The sequence below is a fragment of the Rattus norvegicus genome, chromosome 9, assembly GCF_021556685.1.
Source record: "Rattus norvegicus strain SHRSP/BbbUtx chromosome 9, alternate assembly SHRSP_T2T, whole genome shotgun sequence".
Classification (NCBI taxonomy): Eukaryota; Metazoa; Chordata; class Mammalia; order Rodentia; family Muridae; genus Rattus; species Rattus norvegicus.
The window spans coordinates 8562352-8575753 of record NC_141542.1 but is presented as its reverse complement, the minus strand read 5'-3'; the positions used below and the strand labels follow the sequence as shown (position 1 = coordinate 8575753).

The 13402-nt window shown below is 42.4% G+C and overlaps 1 protein-coding gene across 2 annotated transcripts; it reads right to left on the bottom strand.

Moving 5' to 3' along the window:
- Positions 1-381: 381 nt before the first annotated feature.
- Spetex2el5 (Spetex-2E protein like 5) lies at positions 382-12152 on the bottom strand. 2 transcript variants are annotated; one of them, NM_001447444.1, is given in 5 exon segments: positions 382-1183; positions 6118-6301; positions 6965-7096; positions 8570-8729; positions 9457-9625. In NM_001447444.1, coding segments are annotated over 5 exon segments (612 nt in total). In that variant the 5' UTR covers positions 9587-9625; the 3' UTR covers positions 382-1177.
- Between the last annotated feature and the right edge of the window lie 1250 nt (positions 12153-13402).

Sequence of the window (13402 nt, the reverse complement as noted above, 5' to 3'; positions counted from 1 at the left end):
GCACTCTCCACCACGGGATTTGGGTGCAGGCTTCCTGATTGCTTTAATCTCCCTTATACCATGTTTACATTTCCTGGGAGATATTACAGAAAAATTGATGTTTATCCCATTAATTTGTTCAACACTCTCATCCACAGAGTTTAATTTAGAGGTAACTATATATGTGACAGCAAGCATACTCAGTGGGTAATATATGCATGATGAACTTGAAATTCACAGAGTTGGGAACACAGTGAACAGTGACTGTATAACTGCCTTTGAATCTCAGTCTGACCGGGAAGTAATTTTGATGCCCAGTCCCCATGAGAATGCACAGATCCATCCCTCCCTGATAGCTGTGGGACGTCAGATGTTGACACTAATGATCAATAAAGAAGGTTCTTAAGAGTGAAGAGTTTGAGATTACTCTTTTATTCACCAGAATACATGCAATTTACTTGATAGTAACCAGATGCAGGTAGTCAATATGTACAGTCTATATCCTTATCAAAACAGAAAAGCAAATGAACAAAACAACAACACATAAATAACAAAATTTCAAATGAGTAGAAGGAAAACCAAATAACCAAAATGATCAAAACTCAACCAAACTTTACATAGAGGAATTGCACTAAGCATTCTTTTGCTGCTCCTTTTGCAGAATAGACTTATAGCCTGTGGCTTGCCTTGGAGACATAGCAGACAAGCAGTTACTGTTGGTAATAATCTTTTCAAGAGGAGTGGGAGTAGGTCTGTTTTGTTGGAGTGGGGGTATTAAGGAAAAAGCCATCCAACACTGAGTATAAATGATATTACAGACTTGTCTCAAAGTCTTTCCAATGTTGTGAACTGATCCCCGTGAAACTCTTTTGGATGACCCATCAGGACAAGTACAAATTTACACGTGCACAGTCTTTCTGGATGACCATCAGCTCTTGATTGATGTGCATCAGCACTTCTCTGAGTCCCTCCAAAAGTGTACACTTGCTGGAGAGAGGCGAGGTGAAAGTACAGCCTATTCAATCTAAAGAAATCAAGCTAAAGGAGGAAAATGCAGTCCACGATAGCTATGGACATTACAGATGAGATGCAATAGTGGTGTATTTGCTGTGCACACTTGGTACTCCTCCTGTAGCTCTTCTCTCCAAGGGAGATCTTGTCCTGGTCTGTGTCATGTTCGAGTTTCTGCTGGAGAATTTCAGACCTAGCAGAGCAAGGGAAAAAGGTTTAGTGAGTGGTTGTCAATTCAGCTCTCCCTCTTACATCAGCTCTATTCAGTTGGACAATCCAGCATGACCTGTCAGCTGAGGTCAGACCCTGCATTCCCAAGTGTCATAGAGTACCTGCGCTTGGATTTATATCTCAGGTTTTAAAACTGCTAGAATTTGAACTGTGGAGTATGTACTGTACTGGAATTTAGAGAAAAATGAGCATATTTTCCCACTTGTCCAGGTATGTTATATTGAATAATAACATTGTAGCTATGTCTGTATCTGACTTCAAGAGAGGTATGAGCAACCTAGAATACCATGTGGATGCCTTCTGGAGAACATGCCCAGAATTGAGGTGAAACTTCTGATTATGTTAGCACTGAAGGAACCTGCCTAGGTTCCATTTGTCAACTACTGTATCTGCAAATACACAGAGAAGCCATCTCACATCAAATCCATGGGAATTGCATAGATCCTGTAATCACTGAGAATGTGCTCCATGCAAATCTTCCCAGCAAACACACAGAACATCAAAGGTGATTGTGATGTAGAAACAGAACAGCACCCCTGTAAGTCTATGGGTAGTGTAAGGCAATTTGTGACAGGACAGAAGAGAAAATGTGCTCAGATCTTTCCGGAGAGATCACAGGAAGAAAGGAGTAGAAAATACCAAGAAATCCAGAGGATCATATATATTGTTTCATGGGCAAAATTCACATAAACTGTACCAGAACAATACTCTCAGTAGCTCTTTAGCTGCCTGAGGCTGAAATCCATGTGGGTGGTCATTCACCCAAAAAGGGTATTTTTATAGGAAAGGATATTCAAATGGCTTCTGCCAGCCTGTGTTCCTATCTGATCTCAAAGATATCATAATGCTTGTACATTGTTTCTCACAAGTCACTTTCCTGGGTGATCAGTTCTTTCTCCTTCCGGGTGTCTTACATTCTTTCCTCTAATCCTTCCTTATTCTGGTCATTGGAAGGTTGCACTGTCAAATGAGGTATGGATGCATGTGTGCATGCACAAACACACACACACAGACACAGAGAAACACTCATACAATCTCCCAAACACACAAGACATGTGGGTTCACACAATATAAGCATAGTACATTGAAGTAAAGTGTTTACTTTCCCAGTTAATGCTTAATGTAAAGATTCCCCCAGGATACGCTAGAGGCACAAAAACAAATGTTGAGTGGGATATGTACATAGTGGTTGTATCCTATAGACAGCTCAGTCAGTGATGTGCTGTCCTCCCATAAACCGACATAGAATCAAGGTTCTTGCCCTATTACCCAATCTGGCTTAGCAAGTTCCCAAGGCTGTGTAGAGCAGTGTTGATTCCCAGAAAAGGATCATATGTTGGCGGTGGACTAGATGCTTTTTCTTGTTCACTGTTTCAGACTTTTCCCAAAGTGTGCAGCTTCTTCTCATAGAGCTCGAGCTCTCTTTACCACAGCCTGACTTCATGCCCAAAGTGATGATCCCAGAATCATAGGAAATCTCCATTACCAGGATCCAAATAAACAAATTTTCTCTCAGTAATGTGATTGTGTCACAGATATTTTGAGTAAGTAAGTAAAAGCTTGTGTTGATTATTTCACACTGAGTCATAATCCATGGAAGGACTCCACCATAAGGTATATTTTCACTTTTTGGCTGATGGACATGTGGATAGATTCTCCTTCCAGGCAACTCTGGGACCACTACAACACTGATGCTCCCAAGTTGCAATGGCAACACCTACTCCTTGTGGTGGAATCACTGGGTTAACTAAAACTTCTGTTCCACTTTCTGAACATGGCTTCTCATAGGGCTACCTGTTCTTACACTCCCAGACCCATCTGAAGTTCATCATTTCTGCTAACTCCATTGAGGCTGAAATTAACTGAAAGAAAATGATGTTGATTAACAGCACTTGCAGAATGCTGCACAGATAACATAGGGGAGTGCTTTGGATTATCTGTGCACCTAAAGGGGCTCCTGAAACTGCCCTGTTCTTGCACCACAGCATAGCTATGGGACTTTTGCTGGATGATGATGCAACTCCAAGCAACTCAAATTCTCAATGAATAAAATACAAGCCATCTCCCAGGGGAAGCTGTAGTGTGCCAAGGTAACTGGAAAGAAACGGTAGCAGGCAATGTGGAAAGCAACCTCGGAGAAGACACAGTGAGTGACATAACCTTCCAGTGGGCTTTCACAATTCACAAAGGACAGAGAAGCAGCATAATCTCATGGATTTTATAGAGAAGCCTTGCCCTTACCTCCCTGTACTCCTTTCCTTTGATGTGCTCCAAAGGATTTCAATGCAGATCAGTAGTTTCCCCCTAATCACTTGAAAATCTAACTTTACAGGTGTTTTTGTGTCTTTGTTTTGGGGGTGTTGCATTTCTTTTTTTTTTCTTTTTTTCGGAGCTGGGGACTGAACCCAGGGCCTTGTGCTTGCTAGGCAAGCGCTGTACCACTGGGCTAAATCCCCAACCCAGGGTGTTGCATTTCTAAAGGACTTTATTGTCCTGCTTCTACACCATAACAAAAAGGGACCTGCAAGCTCCAGGCCTGTACCATTTGTTACCACTGTGAAACACAACTCACTTGAACATATTTCCCACTCCTCCCCCAGACCTCACAAGATAAATATGTTACAATTTTTTTGAAACAGAATAAATTAATAGCTTAAGTGTCCTTTTGCTGTACAGAGATAGTTGGAGATCTAAAATGATTGTTCAGCTGTATTTCATGCTTCATGGATGTAAAGTGAACTCTTAGAGTACTTTTCTCATGAAACTTGGAAATAGAGGGAAACATAGGTTCACTACTGCATAAACACACACACACATACACACACACACAAACACACATACACACACTCTCACACACTCTCATACATACAAACTCTCATGCGGAATAGATTTTAAACATCACCCAGCATTAGAAAAATACACAGCATGAGCATAAACATGCTCAGCCACTGCTGGTAAACACACACACACACACACACACACACACACACACACACACACACACTCTCTCTCTCTCTCTCTCTCTCTCACACTCACTCACACACACACACACTCTCTCTCACACACACACACTCACTCACACACACACACTCACTCACACACACACATACACACTCTCTCTCACACACACTCACACACACTCACTCACACACACACACTCTCTCTCACACACACACACACTCACTCACACACACACTCACTCACACACACATACACACTCTCTCTCACACACACTCACACACACACTCACTCACACACACACACTCACACACACACACAAACACACACACACAGAGATACACACTCGCATGCACAAATGAAAACTTTGCTCTTATGCAGCACGTTTCCTGTTGAGTGAGGAATTAGTGGGAACAATGCTGTGTACAAGTCTCTTACACTCAAGCAGGCTGTGCTGCCCTGGCCTGTACTCATTTCCACTTCCGGAAACCTTTCTATGCAGATACTTGATGGTCCTACAAGTAAGTTACATGCTCTGCACAGATAGCCTAAACAATACAACATCAAATTCCCAAGAGAGAGATTTCTAGGAAAAGACTCCATCAGGCTCTATGCTGACTCATCATAGGCCCCTCACTAAAACTACCCTGTTTCCTTCATAGAAGACTTTGGAAGCATCAGAGGAGACAGTGACTCATGGTCAGTTACCAGGAACTTTTCATCACATTAGAGTTCCTGTGATATTAAAACAACCTCAATGTCAGTCAGAAGGAGGCTAAATAAATAACATACAGTGACTTTTCTGAAATGCAGCACTGTGTACAATATTGAGAGGGAATCTATCCTGAAAGAATGTCGTGCCCATAATATAGTCAGCAAAGCAATGTCAGCAGAGGGATGCACTCTAGGATTCCATGCAAGATCATGCTGAAGCCAATAAGACAAACCAGATTCTTCCCAGGGGATACCTCTGTTCAGGTAAAGTGAAGAAATCTAATACTTATTTTGAAAATAACAGATGGTTTAAGAACGTGTTGAGACAAATAAGAGAGGGGGCTCCACCTGGAACTGGACCGGTGATGCAAAGACTGCTGGCCAGCACAAAACAGGAAGCTTCATGTTTGTTGTGAGACCTGGGCTTAAAGGATTAAGTTGGATAATGACTGGACAAAATTGCTTGTCATGAACTGGCCTCCCCACATGCTCCCTAAGATGCAGGTCACCACAGCAATGCACCTTTCTTGGTAAGAATTGGGGGTATATACGGATAACTTTGTTCTTGAAGGCTCAAATCTCTCATGCCAACCCTCAGCCTTTGAGAAACCTTTTCCACATCCTTGCTCTTCTAACCAGCTTCAGACTGTAAGGCCCAGATGTGAACTCTCCAGGAGCACTCAAATAAGACAGGACTGACATGCTGCTCCTCAGGCTCTTTAGTTACCCAAGATCTATGAAGCATGAAGACACCATCTTCATATACAGGGAAAAGGGTGAGTAACAACAAAAGCCACCACAAATGACAATGAGAACCATTTCTTTGCCATTTCCACCAGGCTCTCCTCCTTGCAAACTACTTGCATCCTGGAGTCTCACAGGATCCCTGTAAAGAAAATGAGCTCCAGGCTTTGGCTTCATCCCTCAAAGCTCTGTTCTAGTCTAAAGAGGGGTTCCCACATAGCACCCTCCACACATAATGGCATGTAGTGCTGTGATGTGTGATCAACCGATCTCCCTTAATAAACTGCAGATTCTCAACGAGCAGTACCATTTGCTTTCCAAACATGCAGTTTCTTGAAAAAGGGCTATCTCCACAGAAAGTCTTGTAAACCATCACATAAATGAACACTTGGATGAGACAGAGGACAGTACATGGATCAGTCAATAGACAGTAACATTGGTAAGACATGAGGACATCCTGACCCTGAGGCCTAACCCTACCTGCTGTTGCTTGGCACTGGGGACACAGATGTTCATTCCGGCCTCTTCACAGAGCCTCTTTGTCTCCACAGAGGATGCTGGCAGTTCAGTCTGCTCCACCAGCAGTTCTCTCTTCTCATTCAGCAAAATCTGTATTTTGTTCTTCAATTGAGCTTGTTCACGCAGGAGCTGGGAGTGCCTGATGCTGAAGCACAAACAAAAAATGGTAAATCCCAGCCAGCTTCTATTTGCCTGTCACTCTTGCAAGTCCAATCATCCCTTCAAGGGTCCTCATCCCTAGACATCCCCAGAATCTACTATCCCAGTTAGCACCAATTCGAGGAGGTCAAATCCAGAACCCACATTCCACATGAATCAAAGTACTTCTGATAATCCTGACACTAAGACGGTTTATATAAATCAAGGAAGAAGAGATGGTCCATATGGGTGCTTATATGTCCATGGTATGCTACAACCATCTTCCCGTAGTGGGAAAATCCCCTCTGAGGGGTAGTTGAAGACCCAATAGCTATACAATCTTTCCATGTGTTTCTCATGGATCACAGATCTTTAAATCTCCTGTCAGAGTCCTACAGGTTCAGGGTTGATTGATATTCACATAGTAGAACAAATCTTTACTATCTAGAGGATCCTCAATGGGGAAAATAACAATTGGAGTGTCTTCTACACCCTTCACATGTAGGACAACTGAATCCAAGAGCTACAAATCTAAGACCCTTGCCAGGAGGCAGGCTTCTTATTAAGAGTTAGACACTACGGAACAAGAGCCCTGAGTTTGGTTCAAAGTCATACAGGACAGAAGCATTTCCTGCCTAGTGCTGGGTTCTCATCTCTGTCAGCGACTCACCGGTAGGAACTGTTCACTTGTATGAGCTCCTTGTACCTCTCCATGGCATCACTTATTGAGTTGGTCATCATTTGCATAGCCATCATTCTCCTCTCATGTTCGGATTGAAGTATTGGCAATTCGACATCCAGCCTGTGTTGGGACATGGCCCAAGGAACAAATAACCATCTGAACTCATGATTTCAGAATTAGATGAATTGTAAATAAAAAAACCCAATAAAAAATTCAAATTTAAGAAATGAGGGGGAAGAATGTGGCAAACACAAAGACCAGAGCAAAAACACAACAGTGAGACTCCAACAACATTTCTTTCAAGGAAATATTTCTACGCAAATCAGCAAACATATATTTTGAAATAAGACTCTTTAAAAGGCCGTGGAGATATGGTTCTGCAAAGACCCTCTATACTGGAGTGGGTGGAGCCTGTGAAATGCTTGTTTGGGAATAACAAATGTCCAGAATTTATTACCACAATCACCATTTCTAGGTCACAATGAACGGTCTCTTGATAGGTAAAAAATAAAAAAAATAAAATAGTCAAAAATAAAGTTCAAATCAGGCAAAAAAAGATTACGTTAAATCAGACTATTGACTGGATTACTTAAGGCTAGTTTATGCCACATACTTGCTCCTTTGAACTGGGTCCTATTTGTGCTGATTAAACTTATCATCTTTTTTTTTTTTTTTGGTTCTTTTTTTTGGAGCTGGGGACCGAACCCAGGGCCTTGCGCTTCCTAGGTAAGCGCTCTACCACTGAGCTAAACCCTCAGCCCCTAAACTTATCATCTTGGGCACAGGACAACAGAGCCAGGTTACCAGGTCCAAGGAGCTGACTGTAAAGAGTTGGCCAGGTAAGCATGAAGGCATTGCCTAGTTCCGTAAGAAGTTTTCTCCAGTCTGTGCCAGAGCCTTGGGTCCAACAGATAGTTGTGATGACATTTCCTTTGTTTTGAAAACAGGGATTCTCAAACCTTGTTTCCTACTGTTCCATGAATTCCCAGAGGGCATAACTACTTTGACAGGGAAGAGGATTTGTAACCCCTCCTTCCCTCAGGAGAGTCCTATCTACCACCTAAGTAAATAGAAGATGCAAAGTGCTCTGCTGATCCATGTGGGCTTCCATACCATCATGACCTGCAAACTGTCCATCACACAAATCCTCAGATCCCAGTAAACTCCCCAGACTCCCTGACCATGAGCATAAAACCCACAAATACTTTGACATACATACATACCAACCCATATAAAAGACAAGTAGAATCCCAACTACATGCATGGAGGTGCCATAGAATCAGTGTATAATGAACAAAATCAGAGGAAAAGAGTGATGACGTCCAGGCATTTCATTCCCTCACTTAGAGGCAGCAAGTGTGACCAGGTCCTTCTAGCTGTTGACAGAACCAATGCTAATCCAAGGAGCTCAGGGTCAAGTACAAAAGAGGTTGGCCCTAAACACGCAGCAACTAGCTTATCTCACAAGCAAATGCCTGCCAAGGCTCTTTAAAATCCAGGATGAGAGGTGAAACTTGTCGAGCTATGAGGAAATCTTGGGTTAGCAGAGAGAGAGCACAAGACAGTGAACAGGTTAATGGGCATAATGACTACCTGAGGTCCCAATCATCATAGATATAAAGGTCCAGGATTTGATAAAGTTCATCCCTCTCAAATTTACACTTCTGGATTTCAAGTTTGAGTTCCTCCAGTTCCTTTCGACACTTCTCTTGCTCACTGATGACAATTTTGGATGATGCCTTCCTACCAAATCCTGATAGATAAATAGATAGATAAACCCAAGTGAATTTGCATATTTTATGGCCCATGGGCAGAAAAGATCATTCTGAATCCCAAGAGGAGGTTGAGGAAGGGGAAATTGTAGAGACTGGGTGAATCCCTGAAAGAGAAGAAAAGCTTTCTTGAACTGGATTCTTAAGCTATGTCCCTCTTCCCAAGCTCTAATGCCATACAGGTGCCACACTCACTATTACAGGACCCCTGGCACTGAAAGTTATAACCTGACTGAAACATAAACATATGGGACATTGTTATCTCATATCAGCTGTGGTGCAGATAATCCTGGAGTTCATGATGCTTAGCACCATCAAGCTCTAATCATGTGTGTTCCAGCCCAAAGTGTCTGAGAACTCAATTCATTTCTCGGGGTGCATCCTTCCTTGTTCTCGCCATCAGAGGCTTATGTAACCTACAGTAATCTAGAGGATGAAGTGCTTCAACTCCCAACCATGGATGGTCACATTGTTAATCTCACAATGCCTCCTCCTGCCATTCATTGACACTCACAATTAAAAAGCTTCCAGAAAAGAAACTGAAGGCTTACCACTTTCTGACTTTCTCTCAAATTAATGATCGGGAACTCCTGACTCTTGGTTTGCCTTTGAGAAATCCCAAGGCTCCTGCTTGTAAGGCCTAGTCTTAGAAGGCACATCTCAAACCTACCTCCTTGAGGATGTTCCCCAACTCTGCCCAGGACTCACCAAGCCTTCCCCGGAATGATTTCCTCCTTCCTGTTTTACTAGAGAGGAGGTCATCTTCCTTCTGCCTTGGTGTGGTCTCTCCTTGATCAACACTTTCCTTGCGAAATAGCCTGAGCAGCTGGCGAAACATGCCTGCTTGTGAACCCAAAGGGAACTGAAGGAATATCCCAAAGGCAGTTGGTGTCACCACAACACTGGTGACATCACAGAAGATTCTAGGGATCTCTTAGATACAATAGATTGTCCAGTGAGGGGCTTACTGATGATGTCACTGGGAAGTTCTAAGGCCTACCTGCTAACTAGCTTTACCCAAATGGATCAATTTCTGTGGGGGCCCTTTCCTCCAGTCTCTCATATGTCACTGGGAATACTGTTTGGCAACCTCTATTCCAAAGCTAGATGTTTCTCTCTGCTTCATTAGAAGTCATCAATAATTTTGCTCGGGAGAGTTGCTTACAACCCTGAATTAGAGAACAGATTTTTCTTAGCACCCAAATCTCTAGGGACTAAGGAGGAGGGAGTTTTTTCTTAAAAGTAAATCTACTACTGGAAACAATGCATGTGACACACATTTCGATTCCTAAGATTTTCCCTTTTTCGGGAGGCCAATATATTTCTTCTAGACCCTTGAGTGTATAAAACCTGGGAATATTTGCTTGCTGTGCAGTCCTTGACAGCTGACATTGTTTCCATTTACATATCCATGTATTTCACAAAATGAATGGTCTATAATCCTATTTTTTGCAATAAAAACTCCTTTTTCTTGGGAACATAGGGATCAACTTCAGGCCATTTATAAAATAATAAATTTCTGTACCTTTTATATATTAAGTTAGACATCCTCCCTTTCACAAATATAACAAGACAATTAAATTGGACATCAGTGAGCAAACATCAACCTGGACCATGTGTTACCACATTGTAACCACATAGCCATCCCTTCTCCAATATCATTCTTCCTGAATATCCAAGTCCAATCATGAGGATATTGGGGCTATACGCTGAACTTATACTCATAGCAAACATGAAAATCAGGCGGATGGGCAGGGAGTGGAATGGCCTAAGGTTAGGCTAAGCCTCAATTTTAATGGGTCCATAAGTTCAGGATGGAGTCCATTTGGCATTGTCATCTGTGGCTTCTGTGTTCTTATCCTGGGTGTGCTGAATCTGTGATAAGATGCCACCTAACCTCACAGACGTCAGGGTGAAAATCATGTATGACTTTTCTGGGAAGAACTCTGCCTTTTCCTACCCTCTGGAGTTATACAACATCACTATGCACAGCTCAGAAGAGAGGGATGGAGATTGTGGAGGCCTTAGAAGTTGAGGATCTTTTCTGATTAAGGCCCATATTTTTTCCTATGTAATTTTTCCCTTGCTCTTTCCCTAATGATGGTTGACTTCATTCCTGGCCTGAAGTAAACTGGATTCCAAGGTTTTGGATTAGGCAAGCCCCTATTTTTGAGATGACAGGCCCAGGAAGGGATCCCACTGCATACAGGTTCCTATTCCCAAGGAAGTTGTTGCTGCAGAATCACAGCATGGGGGCAGCAGCACAGGATATCTCCCAGCTTTCTCTCCTGCACCTGCTGCAACTGTAAGAAGGCTGTTTGTTTGTTTGCTTGCTTTTTATTGGAAATACCTACAAAGCTGGTCAGAGTTGATACAGGCCTTTAATCCCAGCACCCACTAGGTGTTTTTTTAAAAATTATTTTGTAATTGTTATAATTCATGTTGTTTCCCTTGGTAATTCCCTCTACCTATTTGCTCTGTACCTAGAATGCTAAGCCCATGCTCTGCACGTTCCTATGATTCATGTCACTGATTTTATTCTTACTGTGCACACCACAGATCACCACATTATTTACTTTCAAAGAAGGAAAACAGACAGAAAGAAGAATGTTAACTGTATGGTCTCAGGTAGCCAACACATCCTGAGTGTAGGACTGTATCCCAATCTTTTGGATTCCTCTAGCTCCTGGCTTTGAGATGACAGTCTCTGCAGAAGTCTCTAGTTGGGTGGCAGAGTGCCTGGAATGGCTGACAAACATGGCTGTCCCCTGAAGGTGAAGGCTGGCCCTTCAGTGCCTCTGCAGCCTGAGGCAGTGGTCTGCCAGGAACAAAAGAGCACTTGGCCAGAGCTGTTAGGGGACTGCATTTTGTGTGAGTTGTGCGACCTGGATGAGCAGAGGCCTCCAGAGTCCTGATAAAGGGAAGCAGAGCCACACAGATGTGAGGGAACAGTGGATCTGTGATCTGCAAATTCTCCATTTCCTTTATCTTTGCTGTGTACACAGTATGTGTGAATGACAAGGGCATCCTACTTCATCACATCCAGTCTCTCTCCATGTAAAGCGTTTGCTAGTGTAAACATAGTAGAGTTAGTTCAGCAATACATTGTGTCCCATTTTGTTAAAGAGCTTTATTTTATTTTTATTTATATATATTTTCTTATTTACTTAACATGCTGCTCACTGCCCCCTTATACCTAGTTACTCTCTCCCACAATCCTTCCTCAATTCTCCTCGCTCATTCTTCTCTGAGTGTATGAGGGCCAGCTATCTCAGTACTTCTCCAAAGCCAATTTACCTTTCCTGGGGGCATTGCTGAGGATGCTGGTAATGGATGCCTTGGACTTGCCTTTCTTCATGCTCCACTTTGCTGGATTTGGGAAGTTGGTGCAGAACTGTCTCAACTTGGAACTTCATCCAGATGGTACAGAAGAAGCAATTGTTTTGTTAATATTCTTGACAGTATATTTCCATCAAATGTATTCCTACTAATATCCTACAATGACAAAGGTAATAGGACACTGCACATCTCTTCCAGGAGTTTCCAGTTCTGAGAGCAGCAGAGTGGAAGCCCTCAAAGCTGGCAAAGTTAAGTGACGTCACAGAGAGGACCTAAGGGCACACTGCTGCTTTCCTAGAGGACCTCCTAGGGACTTATGTCTATACACCCATATCTAGCTTTGGTGGATATACATACATACATACATACATACATACATACATACATACATACATACACACACACACACACACACACACACACACACACACACATATATGGGCCCCATGTAGGGCATGCACTGAACATCTGTTCCTTCAGTCTCTGCTCTAAACTTTGACTCCATATCCCTTCCTATGGATATTTTTGTTCCCTCTTTTAAGAAGGTGTGGGAGCATCCTCATTTTGGTCAGCCTTCTTCTTGAGCTTCCTGAGGTCTACATATTGCATCTTGGGTGATTCGAGCATTTGGGCTAATATCCACTTATCAATGTGTGCATACCAAGTGTGTTTTTCTGTGATGTGGTTACCTCATTCATTTTCTAGTTTATTCCATTTGCCTATGAATTTCATGAAGTCATCTCCATTGTGTAGATGTACCACATTTTTCAAATCTATTCCTCTGTTGAAGGGCACCTGGTTTCTTTCCAGCTTCTGGCTATTATAAGTAAGGCTGCTATGAACTTAGTGGAGCGTGTGTCTTTGTTGTATGTTGGAGCATCTTTTGGGTGTATGCCCAGGACAGGTATAGCTGTGTCCTCAGGTAGTGGAATGTCCAATTTTCTGAGGAACCTCCAGACTGATTTCAAGAATGGTTGTACCAGTTTGCAATCCCAGCAACAATGGAGGAGTGTTCTTCCTCCTCATCCTCACCAGCATCTGTTGTCACCTGAGTTTTTGATCTTAGCCATTCTGACTGGTGTGAGGTGAAATCTCAGGGTTGCTTTGATTTGTATTTCCCTTATGACTAAAGATGTTGAACATTTCTTTAGGTGTTTCTCAGACATTCAATATTCCTCAACTGAGAATGTTTTTTTTTAGCTCTGTACCCTATTTTTAAAAGGGTTATTTGGCTCTCTGGAGTCTAACTTGAGTTCTTTGTATATTTTGGATATTAGTCCTCTATCAGATGTAAGATTGGTAAAGATTTTTTTCC